The following is a 24227-nucleotide window of genomic DNA, read 5'->3' as shown; positions in this document are numbered from 1 at the left end:
ATAAGAGGATTGTTCTACCACCACTGTTATTTTCCCATGGATCCACTACCAATAAGGGGTTAGCTGTTATGGTGTGAACGGATTTTAACTTCACTTGAGTCATCTTAAAAACTGAGACATACTAACAGATTTAGGCGACTTAATGAATTGACAATCATCCCTTTTAATGCATTTATTTCTGCCTAGCTGGTTCGTTTAAGCTTTTAAGCCGATTTTTCGCTTATAAATCAACGGTTTCTAAGTTTCAAGTTTAATGGTGGGTCATATCTCTATTTCAAGTAAACAAAAAATGCTACTCCCTCCGTTTCATAATGTAAGATGTTTAACTTTTTTGTTTGCAATGTTTGATCATTTGTCTTATTCAAAAAATTATGGAAACATCATTTATTTTGCTTGTGACTTACTTTATTATCAAAAGAACTTTAAACACGACTTGTCATTTTTTATATTTGTACTAAATTTTTGAATTAGACAAATAATAAAATATTATAACTAAAAAAATCAAACATCTTACATTATGAAACAAAGGTAGTACTTAACATAGCTTGTGGCTTTAAAAAGGTAAATAAAAAGTTGAACATTTGTTTAAGCTTATGTTTTCTAGCTAATAAGCCTCCAAAAAAGGACCATATGCCTTGGCTTATAAGCCACATGCAAAACAACAAAGAACATTACTTTACGATTAATCAGATTAATCAAGTACGTAGTATTAGCTATTATAAATGTGAAAAATATATCTCTGTATTCATCGTATGAATCATCAATACATGAAAAATTCCTGATCCCACCAACTTGAACATGAAAAATTTGTACTCCTAAATTAATGTGTGTATATGTTTTCTGCGCTACATCCATGAGATTCACTGCCATGAGCCCAGGAGCTCTTGGCAGTTTATGGTTGCATTATGGGCATTGACAAGCAGTCAGATAAAATGCTCAAACGAAGATACTGATTCAACTTTACTTACCCAGATCCATCCATAACATCATTACGAAATGTCAATGAATCATCAATACATAACAAATTTGCGATTTCCATAAGAGAACCAATTACGTTGTGACATGAATGATGAGGCAAATCACATCAAAATCAGGATCAATGAAGATCTCAAGTTTCTCATACATCAAATGCAAAAGGGAACAACTAGATTCTCAACAAAGTCGTTTATGTATCGTATAGCAGTATCAATATCATTCTCCTCTAATGATTGTTTGCTCTAATATTCCTGACAATTCACATCGATCGCCATATGAATATGCATACATGATAGTCCGGTGGAAAAGTAAGAATAAAAGAAAGAACGAAAAATGGTTGTATGACCTTTGAATGCGGATATGATCAGACGCGGCCTCCGGTGGCGTTGGAGACGAAGGAGAGCAGGTTGACGGAGGCGCCACCGTTGGCCTGGTCGGGCTCGTCGAGGAAGAGGTCCTCGGGCACGCGGAAGGCGCCGTGCGCGCAGACGAGGGCGGCGCCGAGGGTGAGCGCGGAGAAGATGAGGTATCCGACGGAGGTGAGGAAGACGACGAAGGTGGAGGCGACGATGAGGCCTCCGAGGGTCTCCCTGTCGGAGAAGGTGCGGCCGAACGCGGCGAGCGGGGGCGCGTCGGCGGGGCGGAGCAGGTAGAGGAAGCACCAGGCGGCGAGGAGGGCGAGGAGCGCGGCGAGGGAGAAGGGGTGTGCGAGGAGGGAGGCGGCGAGGGAGAGGGCGACGATGGCGGCGTAGTTGACGCGGAAGTAGGCGAGGTTCTTGCGGAGGCGGGCGGTGGCGTCGGAGAGGGAGTCCGGGCGGGAGAGGGCGGTGCGGTCGACGAGCTCCGGCCAGGGGCGCGCCCCGGAGAGCGCGCGCTTGACGGAGTCGAGGAGGCGGGAGAGGAAGGCCCGCGTGGCGGCCGGGTTGGCGTCGGCGGAGGAGACGGAGGTGGGTGCTGGGGTTGCCGTGACGGTTTCGGCGGGGAGGACGGTGGTGGGGAGAAGGGGAGGGGCGGCGGCAGCCATGGCTGGGATCCGGAGGAGGAGGGAGATCTGCTGGGTGAGGGGGGGCGGGGAGGTGGACGATGATTTCTCAACGAAACAAATCCAAGCTTAGGAGGGAAGCCACCGACCGGCCACCACGATGAGTCAATGGTCAGCAACACTTTGACCATTTTGCCCTTCCCAATTTTTTCGCACTTTCCATACATTCATAGCGATTATTATATTTTTTTTTCACACCTGTCCTGGTTATACGGATCATATTAAACCTCAACACATATATAAAATACAATTTATTAATTAATCCATAAATCAATCTAGATATAGCAAAAATATTTTATAATACGAAACGGAGAAAGCACTTATAGTTACAATGGTCATGCTTTCTAAGCTCATATAGTGATTTTAAAAGAAAACTTTCCATGTAGAAGTTTCTTAAAATACTCTTCATAATCCATTTTTCAATGTATTTAATTCATTCTTTTCTGCTCTAAAAAATGTCATAAAATCAAATAATCTACATTTTACCATCTATAGCAATGCTCTTATCTTATAGCTTGTACTTAGGCTTATAAGCCCAAATTTAAATTTTAGAACTTAAATTTGGAGTTGATTTAGTGCCTTTTCATTGAGCTTATTTTCCATCATTTGCTTTTACATCAATAAGAACACATATATAAATATTATCCATAGATTTTTTTTAACCATTAATAAACAGCTCCAATTATGTATTGGATTATGTTGAGATAGTTTATAGAAAGGTGTAACAAATCATTTTTCCCCTATGGAAGCATGTTATAGTATGGTGAAATGCCTATGAAGCAACCAGAATGGAGCAGAGATTGGCAACACTATGTTAAGGAGAGAAGAGGCAAAGGGGAGGTCAAGATTAATTAGGTAGCAAGCCACGTAGTTGGGCCAACACAAACACAAGACAAACAGACTAGGCACCAGAAAAGTTTGATGCTTAAGAACCAAACCTTGCTATCAGACTTTGACCCTTGCTATGCAAGTTCCAACCCACACTTTAGCGCCAGCAACCACAGGTTTAGTTCCCAAATTTTTTTTCAAAAACATCACATCAAATCTTTAAACACCTAAATAAAGCACTAAACATGGATGAACCAAAAAACTAATTGCATAGTTACGGAAGAAATCTTGAGACGAATCTTTTAAGTTTAATTAGTCCATGATTAGCCATAAGTGCTACAGTAACCAACATGTGCTAATGATGGATTAATTAGGCTCAAAAAATTTGTAGGCTAACCGTAAAATTCGTTTTTTTCATTCGAGTCACAAAATCCCTTCCAACATCTGACATTTCTCCCAAAAAAAATTTTAATCTAAACGGCGCCTTAACTTGCGCTTCCTGCCCCTGCTGCCCTAGGACGAAAAATCTGCCGTGAAAAATAAACAGCATTTGGTCAATGCAGATGCATGCCCTGTAACGCGTTAACCTGCTGTGGTCAAGGGTCTCAGCAGGGCCTCTCTTGGATAATTCTGTGAGCTAAAATGCCAACCAACCTTACGTCAGCCCACACACTTACCACAAACATAATACAGGGCCAACCTTGATAGGCAAACACATCACATTGCTCTAAAGCATGCCAAGTTTCATTCACTGCATATTTCCATGTTCACATCAAGACTTGCAGCCATTAGACTGATACATGTGACAACATTGTCCTCAGACAGGCAATGAACAAGATACTACCAATTTTTAGGCTTCACGCACCTTCAACGCATACGACCTAACCTAAAAGGTGGTGCCCTTCCATCCGAAGTCCGAGCGCTACAGAAAAAAAATTATAAAGGGAAGGGATTTATAAGCGCTCAAAATTACCATGGAAGAGTATATGTACTGTGCCAAGGATATTGTCATTTGTCAAATACAGAAAATACCTAACTGCAAAAGTCAATATGATGTTATTCAACAGAAAACAGATGGCCATTTACACTGATCTATTCTTGATGCAAAGCATGCAAACATTGAGCATGTTCTTGTGCAGGATGGGCCTAACAAAGAGCACAGATGCTATGAGAAATATGACTATGTTAATCTAGACCCATGAATGAACAGTCAACAATAAAGGGGGTAGCTTACCTTGGAATCGTAGAACTTGAGGTAGAAACGGGACATGGGAATGGACAGCTTTGACTCCAGGATAGAGGCAATGCCAGCACTCAGCTTCTTGTTGACATCAGGGTTCAGCCCTCCAATGGAAACCAGCTCACCATAAGCCGCAGGCTCCTGTGTACCTCCAAATGCCATAGGCACTGAACCCTTAAGAATAACCATTACATACTGTGGGAGGAATAAGCATTAAGAATTCTAATTAGTATCTCAACAACAAGATGCAAAATAGCGTATTGAACTTAATTCTCAATTTTACATAAGACAAGTCTGACAATGTGCAGTCTTACATCATCTTGAACTCCACCAAGCAACATGGTGTGACTAAAAGAGCTTCATTGTGGGGTGGGATCATAATTCATAGATTATAATGAGATAACTCATGTCATGTTCTAAGTAAAAAATTCTAGTTCGCTAACAGCAAATCAGCCATTTTGCTATCACATTTGGTTCCAGTAAAAACAAATCTAGCTATGTCTGGTACACTAGAAACAACGCTAGCTATTTCTGATAAATTAAATATCACTCCAACAATAAATCTCTAGTGTCGGTAGCTTCCAGAAGAATACTTATTTAGAAGAAGGACATGAAATCAAACTATTCTTGGAAAAAGTAAAATTCTGAGTAAGTGGTTATAGATACCACTAACATACAAGACTGTAAATTTGAACTGAATGTACATGACCCTTATTGCAGGAAAGCTAGATTAGTTCAGCTTCAGCTAATTTACTTTTGCCAAGATTGCTCATCCATTTCAATTTGCAACACATGGTGACCAAAGCAAGCAATAATCCAGGAAAAAGGACCCCCTTTGATGTTATTATATTAGGATTCTGCACAAAAGATCGTTTTTTCTTTGCTGAACCAGATAGAAAAATCCAAAAGACGACGATTTGATGTGGAAAAAGAATAAGCAATCTAGGAATTGTGGCAGTCTAGGCGTAATCGAAAGAAAACTGCCAGGTTTTCATGCAATTAATGGTTTCCTATTGACAAGAACAAGAAAGTTTGTGAAGGAATTCCAAGACCCTCTCCCAGTCGCTCACTCGAACTACCTCCTATCAGAGTTGGTTGTATTCCCACAGTCCCATATTCACATGTGAACATCACCATACTTGATACTAGTTCAGAGTTGAACACTTAAAGATAAAATTTCCCAAATCGTAACAGTCAACAGATACAAGGTCAAAGATAGATGGGCACCTATACCCTAGTCCCCCTCGAGCAGCAGCAGGTTGAATCAGCAGACAAGAGAGTGATAATCCACTAAGGTGCCAGATTAAAAGGTAGAAGTAGATGCAAGCGAAGAACAGAGCACACCTACAAGGACTGAGAACATCCCTATGGAGAAACAAGCCTAAACCTAGATGGTAGCTAGGACAGGTAGAGAAGACGAGGAATAGAGAGCATACGGCCTCAGGCTTGCCGATGATGGTGGCGACGGTCTTGGAGGCGTCGGCGAGGACGGCGGAGGTGTCAACCCCATCCAGGTTCACGTTCGTGGACACGTTGAGGCAAGGCATCTTCTTCTTCCTCCTCCTCCTGGCACCTTCACTCTGAGAAAACAGACAATATGCCACTCAGTTCGCGTGGCTTCAATGAAATGCCACTCGTACAATAGAACCGGATAAAATGCCACTTCATATGTTGTTAGCCGGATATTTTGCCACTCTAACTAGTTTAAACCATTTTATTTACAATTTTATTGTTTTCTTCTCTCTACCATACGTGAAATGACAAAATTGCCCCTGGGGCAAATCAACAGATCGCTGTGTGCATGCATGCTTGTGCTCTGCCTGTGCGTGTTCTCTGCCACCAAATTAACAGATCGCTGTGCCCTATTTGATTCATCAACTTGTGCAGACTTATTTGCCCTTTCATCTTCATTCGTTAAGCCTAGAAGCACAAATAATTGGTCATCACTTATGACCGGACTCCTTCCCTCGTCATCTTCTCTTTCCTCGATCTCCAAGTTATCCCAATCAACAAATTGAATTGATTGTTGTTGTGGACTGCACCCATACTCAAGAAATGAAGGCACGCTTGTACAATTATCTAGATGTTCAGTAGCTACAGCTGAAACTGCTGAAGCTGAATTCGATCCATACTCCACCAATTGAGCATCTACTCTAGATAGTTCATCTAAATCAAACCTAAACAAATTGAACAAAAAAAACCCATAAGTTGGCTCCTTCTAACTCGATGAAAACATAAAGTGCCAACAACAGTGAAGTATTTTACCCTAAGGACACATCTTTGCAATTTGAACTCATGCTGTCAGTTCATTGCATCTAGATCAACACATGCAATTAGTCTGTACAAACAATTAGGGTTTAATGCAATTAGTCAGTACAACCAATATATACTCTTTCCAGTTCTGATTTCTCACCTTCTAGCAGGTCGCCGACTGGAATCAAGCGACCAACCTAGTACGTTCAGTTAGCAGGTCGAGAGGGGGAGGGAGAGCGGGGAGGCGATTAGCTGCGGTCGGCAATGGAGGTGGAGGCGCCGGACGGCGGCGGGGCCGGCGACGGAGCAGCGGCGGCCGGCGGTGGACGCGCCCGGCCAGCAGAGCAGGTGGAAAGGAGAGGGGAGAGCGTGGAGGCAGAAGCTGCGGCCGGCGATGGAGGCGGCGACGGGGTCGGGCGATGGAGCTGCGGCGGCCGGCGATGGAGGCTCCTGGCGGCGGCGGGCCCGGCGATGGAGGTGGAGAGGGGGAGGAGCGCGGGGAGGCGAGCAGGTGGGGCCGGCGGCGGCGCTGGGCGGCGCCGGGGGCCGATGGCGGGGCGGCGGGGCGGCGACCGGCGTTCCAGCGACGAGCTCGATCTGTTTGCTTGAGGGAGAGAGAGCACGATGGGAGGAGTAAGAGAGAGAGAGACCGATCTGTTGATTTGCCCCAGGGGCAATTACGTCATTTCGCATATGGTAGAGAGAAGAAAATAATAAAATTGTAAATAAAATGGTTTAAACTGTTGGAGTGGCAAAATATCTGGCTAACGACGTATGAATGATATTTTATCCGGTTCTATTATAGGAGTGGCATTTCATCGAACCTATGCGAACTGAGTGGCATATTATCCGTTTTCTTCCTTCGTCGTATGCCTCTCTGTTCTATTTTAGTATAGTGGTGTTGTGTTGCTATCCAACACTGCACTATTGCTTGAAGTTTATTGGGCCTTTCAGTTACAGTGGCACTATTGACTAAGATGTTTTTATGTTGCCAGCTTTGCAGGGGCATCAAAACTGCCTGAGCTATTCATACATTGTTTATTAAAATTAACAAAAAAAATTATTTAAAAAATAACAAAACTAAACCCCAACATCCAACTAGTAGGTGATATATATATAATAGTCACTAGATGAGCAATATATCTAATGTGGCAAACGACTGTTGATAGGCGGATAACGATGCTCGTCACATTTGTAGCCGTCTGTGCTCGTCACATTTGTAATCGTCTATGCTCGTCATATTTGTGCTCGTCACATTTGTAATCGTCTATGCTCGTCACATTTGTAGCCAGCTCCCTTAATACCCACCTACTGGATATTAAGGGGCCACTTACAAAATATTCTCGCCCATGAGTGAAGAGAGAGAGAGGAGGGACGATTTTACGGGTGGTTCCATTAGAGTAAATAAACACACCAACTAATAGGGTGGGTGGTAAGGAAGACGTTTGCAAAATCGGTGGCTCCCTCTCTCTTTTAATTATCACGTCAGATATATTGTCTAGCTAGTAGGCATTTTATATATACTAGCTAGGCGTTGGGGGTCTAGTTTTGAATTTTTAAAACAAAAATCTATGTTTGTTAGTTTTTAATAAAAATATATAAATTAAAAATTCAAATCCAGAGGGCATTACATCATTCCGACAAATATCACCAGGGAGCAAAAATTCCACCAAATGTCTCTCATTTACATTACATGGATGGCTCTGAATGTGTCTCTATGCATCAGCTTTCAGTTTTCTTGTATACAGGGCATCTATTCTATAAACAGTACTGTACAAGTTGAACCAATTTCCTATAGCAATCCAAATAAATAGGGCTACAATACTATCTATCAAGAGCCAGCAACAAGTATTACACCTACTTCTAACCAAATCACTACAAGAGTACCCTGTCTGTCATCTCCTAACGAAAAAAAAAAATCTTTCACTGGATTGACCAGCAGTTATCTGTCTTTCTCCTTAATGTTACTGTGGGAGATTAATCGAATTATTGAGCATACATCATTACATCCTTTAACTTTATTCAGTTTCAGACCAGATTATTTTCCATGGTCCGCCTTTGCTCCCTAACCTGAAAACCACAAAATCACTCAAGTCACCACTTTGGTTTATAACGAAACTGACCTACTCCCAAAGTAATGATTCATTACTACCTCCAGAACCCAGCAATTGCTCGCAAACTCATAAATAGAGTAAGACCAGCCCAGACGCCACCAAGACCAAACTTAGGAGCGACCACAAGCATTACTGCTGATGAGACAGCCCCCGCCAATAACTGAAACAGCAAATATATTAGTATGGCTTGGGTGTTGCAGCAGCTATAACAGATAGCAATACGATGGGAATGGGACAGGATAAGGCTAGAACTCTGAACCGTAGAGTATGCCGCGAAACTAAAGTCAGAAACACCATAGTAGAGCCCATCAGCCACAAAAGCAACAGCATTTATCGGTTGAGAAACAGTGACAAACTGCAAAAATTCATCAATCGTTACTATAAAATCGTTGCATATTACTTGAGAAATTAAGTGTCGACTCCTCGGAATGGTCATTACCCAGACTCCAGTTCGAGCAACGTCTAATACTGCCGGATCATCTGTAAACAGCATGGACAAATATCCAAACCCAAGGAATAAGGCTGTAGCAAGTGTTACGCCAGTTACACCTCCAACCTGCATTAAAAATAGTATGAAGGTCCAAGCAAGCGAAAAGTAGAGGATAAATGTCATGCATTTGATAACATAATATTTCAATTTCGTCTTACCTGCAGAACTCTGTATAAGACAACACGGGCTTTCTTATAGTTTCCTTTTGCATATTCATTCGCGAGTAGAGCCTGCGTTATGTATAAACACTTTACAGGCAAACATAAACATTAGAGGCTAGAAACTAAAGGCCTGGTCCTGTAAATGTACATACCTGACCAGCAAGAGCGAGTGCATCATTGAGCAGAGAAATTGTTAACCACACCTGCAAACATATCTCATAGCCAGCCATTGGAACAGGCCCTTCCCTGGAAGCCAGGGATGTTGACACTGTGAATGTCAGGACTACTGCTATGGTTCTTGCAATTAGCAGTGCACCTAGAGAATCATGCTTATTAAACTGGTTTTTCAATAGAGGTATAGTACAACAAAACGAAACTTGTTTGATAAAGCAAGTACGAAATGGGGCTGGAGCTTGTAGATACTTTTCGTCTGTTCATTTAGAACAACGTTTTCTTACAAGAAAACAAAAACCACCATTTGTAAAGTATTTGTAAATGAACGTGAGGAATATTGGCCAACCAGATTTTAGGTAACGGACGATGTCTCCAGCAATGACATGCCATGAGAACAGAACCATTCTGCTATTTAGCTTCCAGAGGAGGATGAACGCTGTCAAATACCTAAATCCATGCAAGTAAATTATGAAAAGAATTAAGAGAAGTGAAGAGACTCCAAATCAAGAAAAATGTAATATTGTTGTGAAGTCTCAACATACTCAGAAGTCACTGTTGCCAATGCAGCGCCACTTACGCCTAGACCAAGTGGAAAAATAAATATAGCATCCAGCAATGCATTCACTAGGTTACCAGCAACTGTATGCATCAGAGTATTAGTTTCTTATCATTTGAAGTCAAATAAATTTCTTGTCTTAAATAAGAAGACAAACATAGTAACAACAAATATATGTAACTATACTTGAATAACCACAGAAGATCATATGCATCAGACAAGATTTCAGAACACATGCTCAGAAATTTAAATTATTTTCAACTTAATAGCTAGCACAAAACTTATAAACAACTAAAAGATGCACATCAGAATTAATTTTCAGTCCATCTGCATTATCAATCAAATTGCATCATGAAAATTTATACATGGACTGAAACAACAAGTGTTGATATTCAAACACCAGATTGAAAGCGACTATGCAAGTCCAAATGCAGAATGGAAGAATTGTAAGGCACCCAAATCCCAATTATTTCATCCAGAAGAGTTTCCATACATTGTCTTACCCACAGCAAACAACGGTGTCTTTGTATCCATGAATCCACGAAAAGTACCCTGTGCTGCAAGTGCTACGATGACTGGTGGTGCACCATATGCCCTTAAAATAAGAAATTGTTCTGCTGGTATACGCATTGGTGAATCCTGTGTAGGTTGTACAGAGAACTTATGTTGAAGCCAGAGTATAAAGAACTTAGATGTGTAATAAAGAATTATTTAGAATAATTCCAAGGTTACATAGCCTTAAGTGTGAAATGGATAAACCAACGGACAACAGATGTTACAGAAAAAATGTGGTCCCCCAAATTTTTTTAGAGGGCTGATGCCTAAAAGCACTCTTTTTTAGGGTGTTCTTTTTCAAGGGCCTGTTAGGTAAATATTTTGTGCTCTGTAATATGCTGGTGTCAATAAATAAGTAATACAAGATAGTCAATCTTAGGATACAACATTATCCAAATATTGGTATAGTCTCATACTCTCATTCTAATTTCTTAAAAATGTAAATTGTACTTTGGTTTCATATTCACACATTAATCAAAGACCGCTGCCTGATCCCTTATTATCAGCTGAAACCTTGAATAATAAAGCACATAAAACAGGTGTGAAAACGTTTTTGAAGCATAAGTTATATGCATCAAGATGAATACTCAAGACATGAAACACAAAATGTGGCACCTGATTCACCTAGCTATCAGTTGTACACAGGATTTAGACTCTAGATATCAACAACCATGATACACCGTAAAGAACACCCACAACTAGCACTATGTTTCAGAGAATAGATGAATCCCAGATATCTGAATGTGGAGATAAATTAGTCTTACGTACAACAGTTATACCGACGATGTCCATTAGTGTCCCAGACCCAAGGATCAGTGTCACCGTTTCCATCAATCCGATGCCAACAGCTAGAGCCAAGGATGTTGAGACAGCTGGAAGAAACTTCCTTTGTTCACCTGCCTTTTCTTGTGGGCTCGAAATCTCATCTTCTATGTGAGGACTAAACACTAATCAGTGTTGTGCAAACAAGGAGTTATTTTAATTTTTAAAAAGCAAATAAGGTCTACAAATTGTTTACTTTGTATTGAGCTATTATGATCGGCATCCACTGCCTGCTGCTCGGCAACAAAGGATGTGGTGACGTTGAGCAATGGCACATTGAGCAGCTTGGATACCAAATTGAAGATAGAAATGGATGCTCCAACGGCAGCAAGTTCAGCCGAGCCTGTTGAATGAGTTGAAACCCGTCAAGTCTTGTGCTCAGCATTTTCTTTAAGTAAGTTCAACAGATCTCAAATTCCAACCATAGTTCTATAGGAAAAATGTTCCTTCGCAATACACTATTACAAAGAAACAGATACAAGCAAGAGTACTTCTCTTCTAAGTTGAGAATTGAAATCATTACAGCATGTAAAGATTGATTTCACAGACAGGATAATTTCACATGTTCCCATATTTATCAAGAGTTCCAACTCAGTTTGCCTAATTCACTGTGAAGAAGTGACGCAAGAAACTGAGCTCACTCCAAAATGAAGCATTTCCTCTGGTTCCATAAATGTAGATAGAATTTATGAAAACTTAAAAGTAAGGGGGTGTTTGGGACAAGGGGCTAAACTTTAGCCCCTTGTCCCATCGAATGTTTGGGCACCTATTATAAATAGTAAACGTAGACTATTAATAAAACCCATCCATAATCTTGGGCTAATTCACGAGACGAATCTATTGAGCCTAATTAATCTATGATTCGCCTATATGATGCTACAGTAAACATGCTCTAATTATGGATTAATTAGGCTTAAAAAATTCGTCTCGTGGATTACCACTTATTTATGGAATTTGAAATTAGTTTTTTATTAGTCTATGTTTAATACTTCAAATTAGTGTCCAAATATTCGATGTGACACGGGGCTAAACTAAACCACCCCTAAGTAAGGAAGCAAGGTCCTTTACCAACATGACCAACGAAGGCGGTATCGATGAGCGCCGTAATGGGGTCGGCGGCGAGGGCGAGCACAGCAGGCAAGGCGATGGTGAGGATATCCATTCCAATGTCATCAAGCGTGAACCACCCGCGCATCTTCTCTCGTCCATCGTTCCTATCGGCCTTGGCGTCCGGTGAAGTCTCCCTCTGGAGCCGCTCCTCGTCTAGCACGGGCGGCTTCGTCCGGCGGCACCGAGCGGGAGGAGGAGCAGTGCGGCGGTGTGGGCGGTAGGAAGGAAAGGAGATACGGCTGAGCGCTGGAGAAGGGGTGAGGAAAAGCGACCTGATCGGCGGCGAGGTCGCCGCCATGGCGGTGGCGTCGCGAGGCGAGAGCGTGTGGTGCGAGTGCCACACCGAGCAGAGCAGCGATATTTTGTGGTGTTGGGCCGGCCTGTGGTGGGCCGTAACCTCAAACCATGATGGGATGATCTGCAGCGTCCGTTTCGCTGCGTCAAGATGCGTACTCCTACTCCGAGGAGCTCTCTCTCTCCATCCTCCTCTCGCTTCAATTGCCGCCGCCGCCGCCGCCCCGGGCCTGGCTGGCCGACGACCGCCACCGCCGCCAGCCTGCTCGCCGCCTCGCCCGAAGCCCCGCGTCCGGTGCCGCCGGCCGGCCTCTCCCTGTCTTCTGTGAGCGGTGAACCTGTGGCTGTGAGTCAGTGAGTGGTTGAGTGCTGTCTCTCTGTATTTACTCTACCTCCGTTTCATATTATAAAACTTTGTAACTTAGTCTAAATTCATTAATTAATAAATATATATAGTTTAGACAATACTAGAAAGTCTTATATTGTGAAACGGAGGGAGTAGATTAGTAGTTAGTGTCTAAAAATCTAAGTAAGCCCTTACTGGTTAGTAGTAACTAGTACTCACTACTCACTAATTAAATTTCAATCTGTTGCTAGAATGAAAATTATGGTTCTACTCACGTGCAATTGTAATTTTTTTACTTGTTATAGACTTACAGATTACAACATCTCATTATTTACTTGTCAATTGTTATTATAGAATTTTTATTGGGCTATTTTTATTTGTGTAACATTTTTTGTATTTAGACTATCTATGTTGTAGTATTTGAACATTTCAAACTTGTTAAATTAGTGGATTATTGATGCTGTAATATGTTAATTCGGTATTCTATCATATTTTTACTAAATTTTTACCCATATATGTGATTGCGGTGTTCAATTTCTTTTATATCACGTCAACTTGCAACATTGGAGTTTGGACAGGACTACCCATTGAAAATTTCTTGGCTATGCCACTGCATTTCTCAATCATGGAATGTGCTTCCATCTTCTTCTGTGAGATGTACACCACGGAGCTTTTATTTATTTTTTTGAAGAATTACTCTAGATTTGAAACCATTGGTTGTTAATTCTTCTAGTACCAACCACTAATGTCTAGATTATTCTGTTCATTATTTCTTCTAGTAGCAACCGCTAGCGTCTAGAGTATTTTGTTCAATTAAATGTTATGTCTCACCACGATGAAATAAGTGAAGAATAAGCAAAGGAATGGCAGGGGGGAGCAGTATGTCAATGATCACGAAGCTAAACTAAGTCTCTGTGATTTTTTGTAAAAATAAAGGCGTTCCTACTATGAACATTCTGTTTTCAGTGATGTGATTATAAACATTTAGCCTTCCACTGTTCATATGCTATGTGGCCCCCTTGCAGCACAAATAGTTTTACACAGCAATGCCTAGTATATTGGGAAAACAAATTCCTCGCATGTTGTAATATCTAAGATCCTTTTGGCTTCCCCTCACCCCTGTACCTCTGCACAATCTATATATAAATATAATAGTTTTGATTGATAGCTACTAAAATGTTCAAGCTAACAGAATGCCATCCGTAGTTTTCCTTAGAAATTGTGTTAACTCTGGATACCCATCCCAAAAAATGCCTGAGTCTGCCGTGGTTCACTCATTTGATTGACTGGCCTTTTTGGATGTGGCAGCTTGCAAGAGCAGAAGGGGGTCCGAGAGTAAAAAAGATCTGTGCATCCGCATTGTGTTTCGGCCAGACGGGAGGATATGAAGTTCCTGGGTTGGTACCTCAAGATCGCAGCTGGCGGCGCGACCATAGGCGCTGCCATGGAGCTCTTCATGATCCACACTGGCTTCTGTGTGTCCCTATTCCAACCCCTGCTAAGAAAATGATCTTTTTTGTTCCTTGTGTTCATCGCTTCATGCTAATATCAATTGCTATTTTCTATTTGGTTCTGTGCTACAGATGAGAAGGTAACTGTGTTGGAATCAGAAAAAAGAGCATGGGAAAGCAGCCCAGAGGCTCAAGCTATGAGAGAAGCCTTGAATCCATGGCGGAAGCATGATGAACAAGAGAAAAGACAATCCTAGATTCGTGGGCCACACTTCTATAAACTGCATTGCCACCCTTCATTTGTAGCCCTTCATGAGGTAATTTGGATGTGGCATTTTCACAGTAGGTTAAGCAGTATTATCACCTTTCAAATTGTTGGATGGTGCTTCTACAAATGCTTTCAAAGAATACCCCCGTATGTCTTGTTTGTTTATTTCAACACTCATACATGCAGATGGCATGCCATCTTTATCTGATGTCCCATAATAACAATGAAATTATAGTCTTGGAGAGGTCAAATAAGTCTATTTTGTTGTGCTACAGTTACTACCTTTTTCATGTGTTTGCTAAATTGCTTTACTGAAGTATGTTTTTCATGTATGAATTTCTTGCTTAATTTGATTCTTTCATTGAACCAGCTAGTTTTCTTGGTTCTGATTTTAGGCACTAACCTAACATGTCAGGCAGAGGCATCCAATTTCATAACTGCATCATGCACAAGACTAAACCTTGAGAAATGTTCTTGATTTTATGAGTTATGCTAGAAACAATCATTCAAAATTAATTTCATGGCATCTTGAATGTCAACATCAATGCCCTGTAAATGGAACTTCATCCGTCACTTTTGCTTCTCAGAAGATGCTAATCCGCTTCTTTCTCTGTGATGATTTTTTTACATGTATGTTATCTAGTATCTACTAGCCCAGGTCACCTAGAACTCAATCAAAACATGTACAAACTAGCCATGATTCCATAGCAGTGAGGAACATATCAAGGAGTTCTGTCATCTCGAAACTTGGCTAAGGTGGTTACAACTTGCTGACCAGCAGCAGCAGTGTAGGCTGTTCTTGTTCTGAAGAATAGGATTATGCTTGAAACCAACCCCAACAATGTGATACATCCCCACACGAAGAATGTGGTCGAATAGCACTTTGCCCCCATGCACACCACCGTAGTTTCAATCATTCCATTGCGGTTGTCTATTACTGACATCTTTAGGCCATTTGCATCATATACTAAGGCAGCAATCTGACCGTATAGTAGTGATCCTAGTGGGATGTTGGTGATGAGGATGTTATGGTTCATGCCAATGCTGTTTGGTCCAAAGAGCTCAGATGTTACTGACACTGCTGCAGCAAAGATGAAACCTGAGCTTAGGCCAACTACTGCTGTTCCTGCTACCAGAGTGTTTATATCGTGCAATTTCCACATTAGGAAGAACGCCATTGGCATGGGAACCAACGCAGCTGCAAGCCACCCTGTCCGAGCAAATGAAACCTTCCTGCATGCAAATTCCTTATATAGTTAGTTTACCGGCCAGCTGGTGAGGGTTAGGATACATGCAAGTATATAGAACAAGACAGAGGTACCTGTGAAGAAAGTCTGGGAGTGCAGACAGAAGCCGGCCAAAGAAGGAGCAGGAGGAGTAGACAGCAAGAAGCATGGTGAGCTGAGATTGCATGTGAAATGATTGTGCAATTTGCCCCAGGTTGTTGCTGTACACTAGCCCGACAGTGGCACCACAAAAGTAGGCTGTGTAGTATAACCAGAAGTCAACACATCGGATGAGCTTCTTTGCACTGTGCTCCTCACAAAGAACTAACATGCGTCCCTTCTCCAGTATTACCCCCAAGCAACAATCCTGCATCTGGTGTTCCACTCTCTTCTGCATCATGTCATTAGATTCTGTACGATGATCATTATTGAGCAAAAGTGGTCTTTGTGGATCATCGTGGTTGAGTGGAACTGCAGGATCAGGGGTATGTGTGCCCATGTGGAAGCAACTGGAGGATGCAGGAATGATGAGAGGGAGAACGAGGAGGATGATGGCGCCTGTAAGGACTGCCCATGCAGTGGAGTTTGTTGTGGTGAAAGAGCCAAAGATCACTAGATATATACCAGTGATGAACGCAAGGATGTAGAGACCAAGAAAGACATGTTTGTCATGCTTGGGCACAATGTGGAGGTGGCCATCATGCGGGTGGCAGAGGAGGATTGCTGGCAGCGCAACAAGAGATGCGGCAAGAGGAACAATGGCATTGAGGAGGAGGTACACAGATGGGGAAAAGGGGGATAGGGCATTGGCAAAGAGGGTGTAGAATGCAGCACTTAGCCCATTGAAGCTTATGGAGAGGGAGAGGGCCAGTGGGCGATTGCTCGAGGAGAAACTGCGTATACATAGCACAAAGCATACTGTGTTGAACCAGCAGATACTGCAACCTGCTACCAGGCAGACCAAGAACACCTGCAATGTAATACATGATTCCAAATTAGGCAATCAGTTGGTTACCTTAGTTTAGTAAGCCCAAGCATTTAAAAACATTATTCATGCATCGCTGGTATAATACAATTGATGGAAGTTAAAGGAAAACATGCCTACCAGCGAATTCGTTATGCACTAATTATCAGTTCATACATCTTGGTTTTATGTATGGAAGATTTCTCTTCATATTTGGCAGCAATCCTCTGTTTGCTAGACCTTTTATGCTTCTATCACCCGTGTGTCCTAGCCAATTCTGCCATATTAATAGATTGCCCTATCTGTGTACCTGTATGTGGCTGAAGGGATAAGGAAGCTGTTGTATTACCTAAGGTCCCCAGCTGTTATCCACTTGACCATATGGCTTGGAAATCAAAGAAGTCTAAAGCGTTCTGGGAGTTATGAATTATACTGGTATGCAAAGTACTGTACAACAAAGTGATAATCCTGATTTGCTGCTTCGAATAGCGTGTGGAAGCATGTGTTATGTACAGTTGCAGAAACTGTAACATCGATCGTTGGTTATAATTCTGCGATCTAATTGGTATTTTTTGTTCATCAGGATGTTATGCAGTGCTTCCTCATCTATAAAAAGGATGTTTTGCTTCCTACTGCTATTGAAGGACCTGCCCAGGGAAGAATATGTGAAGAAGGAGCAGGTTGATGGTGCTGTTTTCAGTACTGAAAATGCAATGCAATAGGCTTGTGATGTTGCAGTTGTCCTCACATTTATGGCTGACACGCGAGCAATGCTTTTGTGTGTTAGAACCTTTGTTCTAGGCTGATGTCGCTTCTGTTTTAGAGGGATTGTTTGGCGGTTGGGAGGACCATGCTTTCTTAAGGCGGGTTGTTTGGTTTCAGAAAAGAAAACGTTGGCCAGTCGGAGAATTTCTACCAGGTGTAATTCGCTGACCTTTGCCTAGGCAGGTTGTTTTAGCTTCAGAAAAGAAATGGGCAGGCTATTTTAATTTCACAAAAGAACCAGGACAGCTTATTTCTGTGAGCTATGCAGTCTAAGAAGATTTATTACAACAAGTCAAGTATATGGTGGCAATGGAACTTGGTGAACTCACTGGTTGATTAGTTATAGGCTTAGAAACCATGAATCTGTTCATACTATTTGGTTACTGTAACAGATAAAAAGGGCTTGTTGCTTCTTTCTTGCTACTGTTTATGATGGAGAAGTTGAAGGCTTGGCATTATCACCTAGCAGCATGTCAGCAAGAAACCAAAAGAAGGGGATACAGTGTCCATTTGTAGGAAGAGTGATAGCTGGCTCATCTGCTAGTCAAAGCTGGATTGAAGCTGAACTGTTTTTTATAGTTAAATCTGAAACTGATAGTTCGGCAAGAAGGCATTAATGCAAGGTGCCAATAATGCAGCAGTGATGTAATGTACATGACAGTGGCATGTTGATGGTAGGTTTTTAAATGTAATGAAGGACAGAGCTATCTGGATGTTGTATTAGAAAGGGAAGCATAGCATGATAGTTGAAGGAATGAATTTTAGTTTTGCAGTTCAACAGTGCTGGAGCGTTAGGGAGTCCGGTCAGACCGTGAATGCTATTCACTATTGAGTAGGGGTAAGCACGCCCGTGTTTGTTTGTTGTTTCTTTTGTCGTGTGCAACTCTTTATTTTTGGCCCTTCATATTTTGAAAGTGGGATTTCTGAAAATAAAGGAGAAGAGAGGAACAATTAAATAAGACATCTTTCATTGTTGTCTGCAGGTTGGAATATATACTGGATACACTATGGTTTAATTAGTTTATCTTCTGAAAAAAGAAAATAATGGAATCTGCTTATTACTTGAGAACCTTGTGGTTGATGCATGTGCCGGTTTTGTTGGTTAGTATAGTTGTTAAATAATACTGAAACGGAATATATGTACAGGTTAATTAATTATTAGCAGGTGATAGTGTAGGCTGGTAAGATGGAGAATATATATTGGTATATATGAAGGAGCGAATGAATTCCAGCATAAATTATCTCGCGCGGATATATATAATGAACTTATTGGTGCATATAATATTATTATTAACTTTATGTATAGTCTGTGCATTTATTGAGAAAATGGTAATGGATTGATTGGAGGTTAGAGCTTACAGACGATTCCAAAGAAGCGTAGGCCAAGTAAAAACGAGAGGTTGTGGCTCTGGCTTGGCTGCGATGGAACATAGCATCGATTTTGAATGGGAATGGGACGTAGAATTGTGTCCATGGAATGTGATATGTGATTGCAACTTATTTGTGGCCTCTACTCTACTGTAGGTAGTAACGTCATCACTATTACTCTACTTTTACTACCATAAACATATATGATATATCGCTGCTGGCATGGCCTCTATACATCCACGTAATCAGTATTTATTAGGCCATCTTCAATGTAATTTTTATGGACACAATTACCTAGAGTGACATGTCATCTTAAAAATTTAAAACTAGGATAAAACACACATCTCTCAATGCTTGTTTTCTAGATTACATGTAAGACACAAGCTGTCTAGATAACAGTGTACAGAAGGTTTCATCTTCATGAAACTCATTTTATCTCTTTTTTCATTAATACTTTACCACATCGTTAAAAATATCTATATGACATCTTATTTATTGCCTATGAAACTCTCATATATATATATATATATATATATAGAGATCGATCATATATAGCTAGGGGTAATATATAATGGAAGAAGAACAAGTGGAGTAATAATTAAGGCAATTAAGCTACTCTAAATCAATATACAGTAGTCGAAAAGAAAAGTAAATAGGAAGAGAGAGAGAGAGACGTGTCGTACGAGAGGGTAGGGGAGGTGCAGGTGGTCGAGGATGATGGCGTACTGGAGGGCGTAGGCGGCGAGGCCGAGCGTGGCGGAGAGCAGGAGCACGCCGGGGAGCGGGAGGTAGACGACGGCGAGGCCGGAGGACCAGCCGAGGGCCTTGCCGAGGTCGGAGGCGGTGGCGAGGTAGTTGAGCGCCTCCTGCGAGACCCCGAGCGAGGCCTTGAGCGCCGACGAGTAGGCCGAGAAATCGAAGTTGGTCCCTGTCACCGCCTGTATCCACACCGTCGCCACCAGCACCGCCCACCGCCCGCCTCCTCCTCGACCACCACCCCTCCTCCTGTTCGATGCCTCCATGGCTAGCTTGCTGCCTTTTCTTGGTTAATTCCCTCTACCTAGCAAATTAAGCTTCTTCATTGCTTCTCCTCCGCGCGCTAGCTCCTATATATATCCACCCATATATGCAGCAGGCAGGTCGATTCGCCGCCTAGCTGTCGCCTCACTATATATTTCTTCTTCTCTCTCTCAATCTCAATATAAACGAGACAAACATGTCTCGTTCACTCACCCATCTCCTTAATTAGTTTAGCACCTAGCTACCTAGCTATACATACATACGTACATAATTTATATACACAAACATGCAGCCAGATTGAGACTATGCCACTCTCAAACTTCGCTCCTTGCCCAAAATATTCTATAGTGTGTTCTATATGCACACATATACATACAGAATATTCCAGATGTATGTTCTTTATGCATACACATGTACTGATTCCGTACTGCCCATCAACACCATGGAGTCCTTATGCATCAGTGTATACTTTTCCCTTAATTAGTTATTATTCTCTTCGTTCCAAAACATAAACAATGCAATATCAAAAATGCTTATGCTTTAGAATAGAGGGAAAGCCTCCGTTTTTAAAAAAATTGAGAAATGTTACTTTCTAAAAAAAAAGTATCTAGATTACGTAAGGGTATCAAATTTTTAGCGTAGAAGTTTGGTACCTGCAATGTACTTTTATCTAAAGATAAATTTTATGGTCCTTCAAAAGATACATAGAGGTATTAGGTGTAAAATTTTGGTATATATATGTACGTAATACCTAGATGTATTATGTCCTTGGGCTTTTTATCAGCTTTAAAGTACATTTATGTATCAAAAATTTAAATGTAAAATTATGATACTTCGAGGTACTAGATTTTTACACTGAAAAATAGGTATTTTGAAGTACTTTTTTAAGAATGTTAAAAAAAAACTCTATGTCCTGACACTAGCGGTATCTTAAGTCTTATGAATGATAAAAAAAAACTCTTATATAAAATATAAGTTTTTACGCTAAAAATTAGATACCTTCTTAAGTATGATAAAAAACTATTTCTTTTTTCTTTTTATTGAAATCATATATTGACATGGTTTTTTTAAATTATCACTTACGACATTGATGCGATCTCATGTTTAACAATTACAGCAATAATCTCTCGCTGTTTTTAACATCTTTGAGGCAAACAGTACTTCAGCCTGGCTGATCATCAACTGGTTAAGTAATAGATTGACTAATTGAATTTTGAGTTTCGAGCTAGGCAACTGATCGATCTATAGTGGAGAGATGAGATTATAATATATAGCTTCTACTTGGAATGATATCTGTACGTACGTTGTAGTAGTGATTGCCAATTTGTCATGTACATGAACATGTGAACAAATCACGAAAACCAGAGTTGGAAAAAAACCATGTACTGCATATGGGGGCGGCGGTAGATCGATCTGTTTCAGTGGATCGATCAATCATTCGTTCGATCGATTGATGCAGCCAGCAACACGATATATATTGGATCCATCTCTAATTTGTTTTTACCCTCAACTGTATCTGCAATATGCATATATGTCTACAGGCAGATCGAGGAATCCGATGCAATGTGCATATATGCAAGCGTGACATACATGGATCGATGGACTACGTACTCTGGATCGATGCTCTTCATTTTCATTTGCAACTGATCACACATTAAACAAAACCAACCGAATATATCTTAGTAAATTAATTAACTACCAAGGGGACATTATTTAGACACCATCTCGGGCAAACAAATGTTATCTAAATTCACCTGATTAATTGCACAGCTAGGTGTTTGCAAGTATATTTCCTTTTCTGGTTTCACAGGATCTCAGGCAGCTGCAGTTGACTATATATGTCAGATGTATGTAATACGATTAGATTTAGAACCACCCCAGCCGCTGTCCTTTTCTTTTCTCTAGTTTTTTTTCTTTTTTGCCTTTTCCATCGCTCCGTGTACAAACCTCTGTACCTCATTTGCTCCCTTCTTAATTTAATATAGGCAGAGCTCTTGCTATTGCAAGTACATGTACATGGGCCTATATTTTAAAATGTTTTTATTAAATGTTTATACATATTTTACTCTATAAATATGTATGTTTAAAAAAGTTAACAACATAAAACACTAAAGGTATGACAGTGCAATTTTGGCACTTCAGACTCAAAATTTTAATTAATACTGGAACCAACGGCTTATATATCCATTGATTTTTGCTAGCTGCCAATAGGTTTTTCATTGGAGGCCGATGCTTCGTGACAAGTCTATACACACGGTTTCATTCCAAAGTGTAGACATGCAGGCTTCAATCTAGCAGGAAAGTTAAGAGGATAATTAATCTTGTATGAATTCACACGTGGACTTTTTTTCCAATGCATAATTGCATATCAACATTTTACTTCCATCCTTTTTCTTTAGATTATGTTTATAAGACAAAATTTTAATATTTAATCTTAAATTTAGAGTTGATTTTGATATTTTTACTGAAGTTTATTTTCCATTTTAGGATTTTAGATCGCTAAGAATACGTATATAAAAATTTTATACATAAATTATTTTTCGTTTGCAAACATGTTGGCTTTTTCCACACCCCATTGTTACTACATGACACTTTACCATTAACCAGCAGAGCCTTTTTTTTTTCATATTTCTTTACGACACACGCCTTTTTCTCTTCTCAGCGATATATGATAATCGATAAGAACCTTTGACCCAGAAGAATATAAACACTAGTTATATTATATGATGATGTGAGCCTTCTGCTGGGCTGGGCTGGGCTGGGCTGACAAACCGACCGACCCCTTAAGCAACGGTGGCCAAGATCGAAATGGGCTAGCTACAAGCTGCGGAACCAACGAACGGAAAACCAACCAAGGCCACGTTCGTTTCCAACGAGTGATTTTAGATTTTTAGTCTCTGCTGCATAAGCTTCTAAATGTATGTTTTATATAAAAATTATATAAAAAAATAGAGGGATTTTACGGTGTTTATGACTTATGAGGTATCTAAAGGTACAGTAAGGTAGTGCGACATGAGCCGTTGATCTGTCTGGGGTAAGGTACCAATAGAAATAAATTATAATCAATGATAATGATGTAAATATAATGGTATATATACCTTACGCACATAAAAAGTATGAAGATATATTATCCTTATTAGGTTGGTTTTGTGTTTCATGCGTTCGATCTGTTAATGAGGGTTCTCATCGTATCGTCTTGTTTACATGGTAGACACCAAATGAAGAGGTGCCAGAGGAGGTGCTGCCGGAGGAAGGTGCGTGGCACTGCGTTCCGGGGCCGTTGAAGAAAGAGGCGGTGGTACGATGTAGATTCGTTTGGGCTTTGGTTGATTACACAAATTTGATCTAGGTTGGTTGCTGTTGGAATTTGTTGGGTACGTAAATCTTCTTATTTTATTTGTTTGTTGGTTTTTTATTAATTACACAACGATATCTCACGTGGTACAACCCACTTATTGTGCTTATTTACTGGTTTTTAATATAAAAACTTATCTGTCCTTTCGTTCAACATATCTAATATGTGATAATTTCAATGACCTTATTGTGAAGAGTTCTCATGAATTGTATTTTACTATCTCCTTAGCTAATAGCCACGATGTACGACCTCAACATATTGAATTGATTGTCTTCTCACATGAGCATTTATCTATCAAACCAAATACTTATTTAATATGAATAAATCTTCACAAAATTTGCATTGCATAACTTCAATTACCATGGCCCTAGAGATGTTTCTTTTTTAAAATGATAATTATTTGAGTCGTTTTGATTTTATGCTTGAAAATCAGAAAAAAAAACGTACCGTAGTGCATCACTCGGGAATCACCAAAAGGCCATGTAAATCTGGCCACGGGTTGGAAAGATTTTTGAAGACCATGCAAATATGATCTTTATCACGTAAATCAGGCCAAAGTTTACAAACTAACTACAATGTAACACAATTTTTGTTTCTACCACGTAAATCATAGATTTTTCTGGTTCATTTCAATCCACTTACGCGCTACATTTGCGGTACCCCTACAATTTGGTGGACATAAATGCTTTTGTATACATTACTTTTTAGCCCTTAGTATCTATGTACCTCTAATACCTTTTATGGAACACCTTTCGACGTCAGCCGTCGAATCTATGACATCTTATAAATGCAAACTGGATAAGAGACCTCAAAATGTTATTATTTGAACTTTTTTAAAAAATAATTAAAT

General features: G+C 40.5%; 4 protein-coding genes and 1 long non-coding RNA gene across 11 annotated transcripts; 1 reads left to right on the top strand and 4 right to left on the bottom strand.

Moving 5' to 3' along the window:
- Positions 1 to 1339: 1339 nt before the first annotated feature.
- On the bottom strand, positions 1340 to 1999 carry LOC102709036 (PRA1 family protein B2-like). The gene has a single exon (XM_006663086.3). The coding sequence runs from the start codon at positions 1997 to 1999 to the stop codon at positions 1340 to 1342; it is 660 nt and encodes a 219-aa protein (XP_006663149.2).
- Positions 2000 to 3567: 1568 nt separating this feature from the next.
- LOC102717469 (macrophage migration inhibitory factor homolog) lies at positions 3568 to 6800 on the bottom strand. 3 transcript variants are annotated; one of them, XR_005812713.1, is made up of 5 exons: positions 6499 to 6800; positions 5522 to 5665; positions 4080 to 4280; positions 3878 to 3991; positions 3568 to 3767 (listed from the first exon to the last, which is right to left on the bottom strand). XR_005812713.1 is itself a non-coding variant. In XM_006662592.3 (4 exons), the coding sequence occupies exons 2-4, from the start codon at positions 5630 to 5632 to the stop codon at positions 3732 to 3734; spliced, it is 348 nt and encodes a 115-aa protein (XP_006662655.1). In that variant the 5' UTR covers positions 5633 to 5665; positions 6499 to 6792; the 3' UTR covers positions 3568 to 3731. The 3 variants fall into 3 exon arrangements, 1 of the variants encoding a protein (XP_006662655.1); XR_005812714.1 differs by having other exon boundaries at positions 3883 to 3991; XM_006662592.3 differs by lacking the exon at positions 3878 to 3991 and having other exon boundaries at positions 6499 to 6792.
- Positions 6801 to 8002: 1202 nt separating this feature from the next.
- On the bottom strand, positions 8003 to 12669 carry LOC112543457 (uncharacterized). Of its 3 annotated transcripts, none has more exons than XR_005812685.1 (12): positions 12279 to 12669; positions 11407 to 11553; positions 11157 to 11317; positions 10337 to 10472; positions 9820 to 9916; positions 9624 to 9724; positions 9256 to 9419; positions 9101 to 9172; positions 8892 to 9008; positions 8705 to 8807; positions 8491 to 8612; positions 8003 to 8408 (listed from the first exon to the last, which is right to left on the bottom strand). XR_005812685.1 is itself a non-coding variant. In XM_040528521.1 (12 exons), the coding sequence occupies exons 1-12, from the start codon at positions 12616 to 12618 to the stop codon at positions 8357 to 8359; spliced, it is 1605 nt and encodes a 534-aa protein (XP_040384455.1). In that variant the 5' UTR covers positions 12619 to 12669; the 3' UTR covers positions 8003 to 8356.
- Positions 12670 to 12847: 178 nt separating this feature from the next.
- LOC121055721 lies at positions 12848 to 14982 on the top strand. Of its 3 annotated transcripts, none has more exons than XR_005812716.1 (3): positions 12848 to 12968; positions 14269 to 14435; positions 14544 to 14982. It is a non-coding gene; the product is annotated as an uncharacterized LOC121055721 (long non-coding RNA). The 3 variants fall into 3 exon arrangements; XR_005812715.1 differs by having other exon boundaries at positions 12849 to 12960; XR_005812717.1 differs by having other exon boundaries at positions 12902 to 12939.
- Positions 14983 to 15142: 160 nt separating this feature from the next.
- LOC102717189 (uncharacterized) lies at positions 15143 to 20225 on the bottom strand. Its single transcript, NM_001363640.1, is given in 3 exon segments — positions 15143 to 15912; positions 16001 to 16875; positions 19686 to 20225. Coding segments are annotated over 3 exon segments (1725 nt in total). The 5' UTR covers positions 20025 to 20225; the 3' UTR covers positions 15143 to 15401.
- Between the last annotated feature and the right edge of the window lie 4002 nt (positions 20226 to 24227).

This window comes from Oryza brachyantha, chromosome 11 (assembly GCF_000231095.2).
Source record: "Oryza brachyantha chromosome 11, ObraRS2, whole genome shotgun sequence".
Lineage (NCBI taxonomy): Eukaryota > Viridiplantae > Streptophyta > Magnoliopsida > Poales > Poaceae > Oryza > Oryza brachyantha.
Note: the sequence above shows the minus strand (reverse complement) of the source record. Positions and strands in the feature narration are given on the sequence as shown.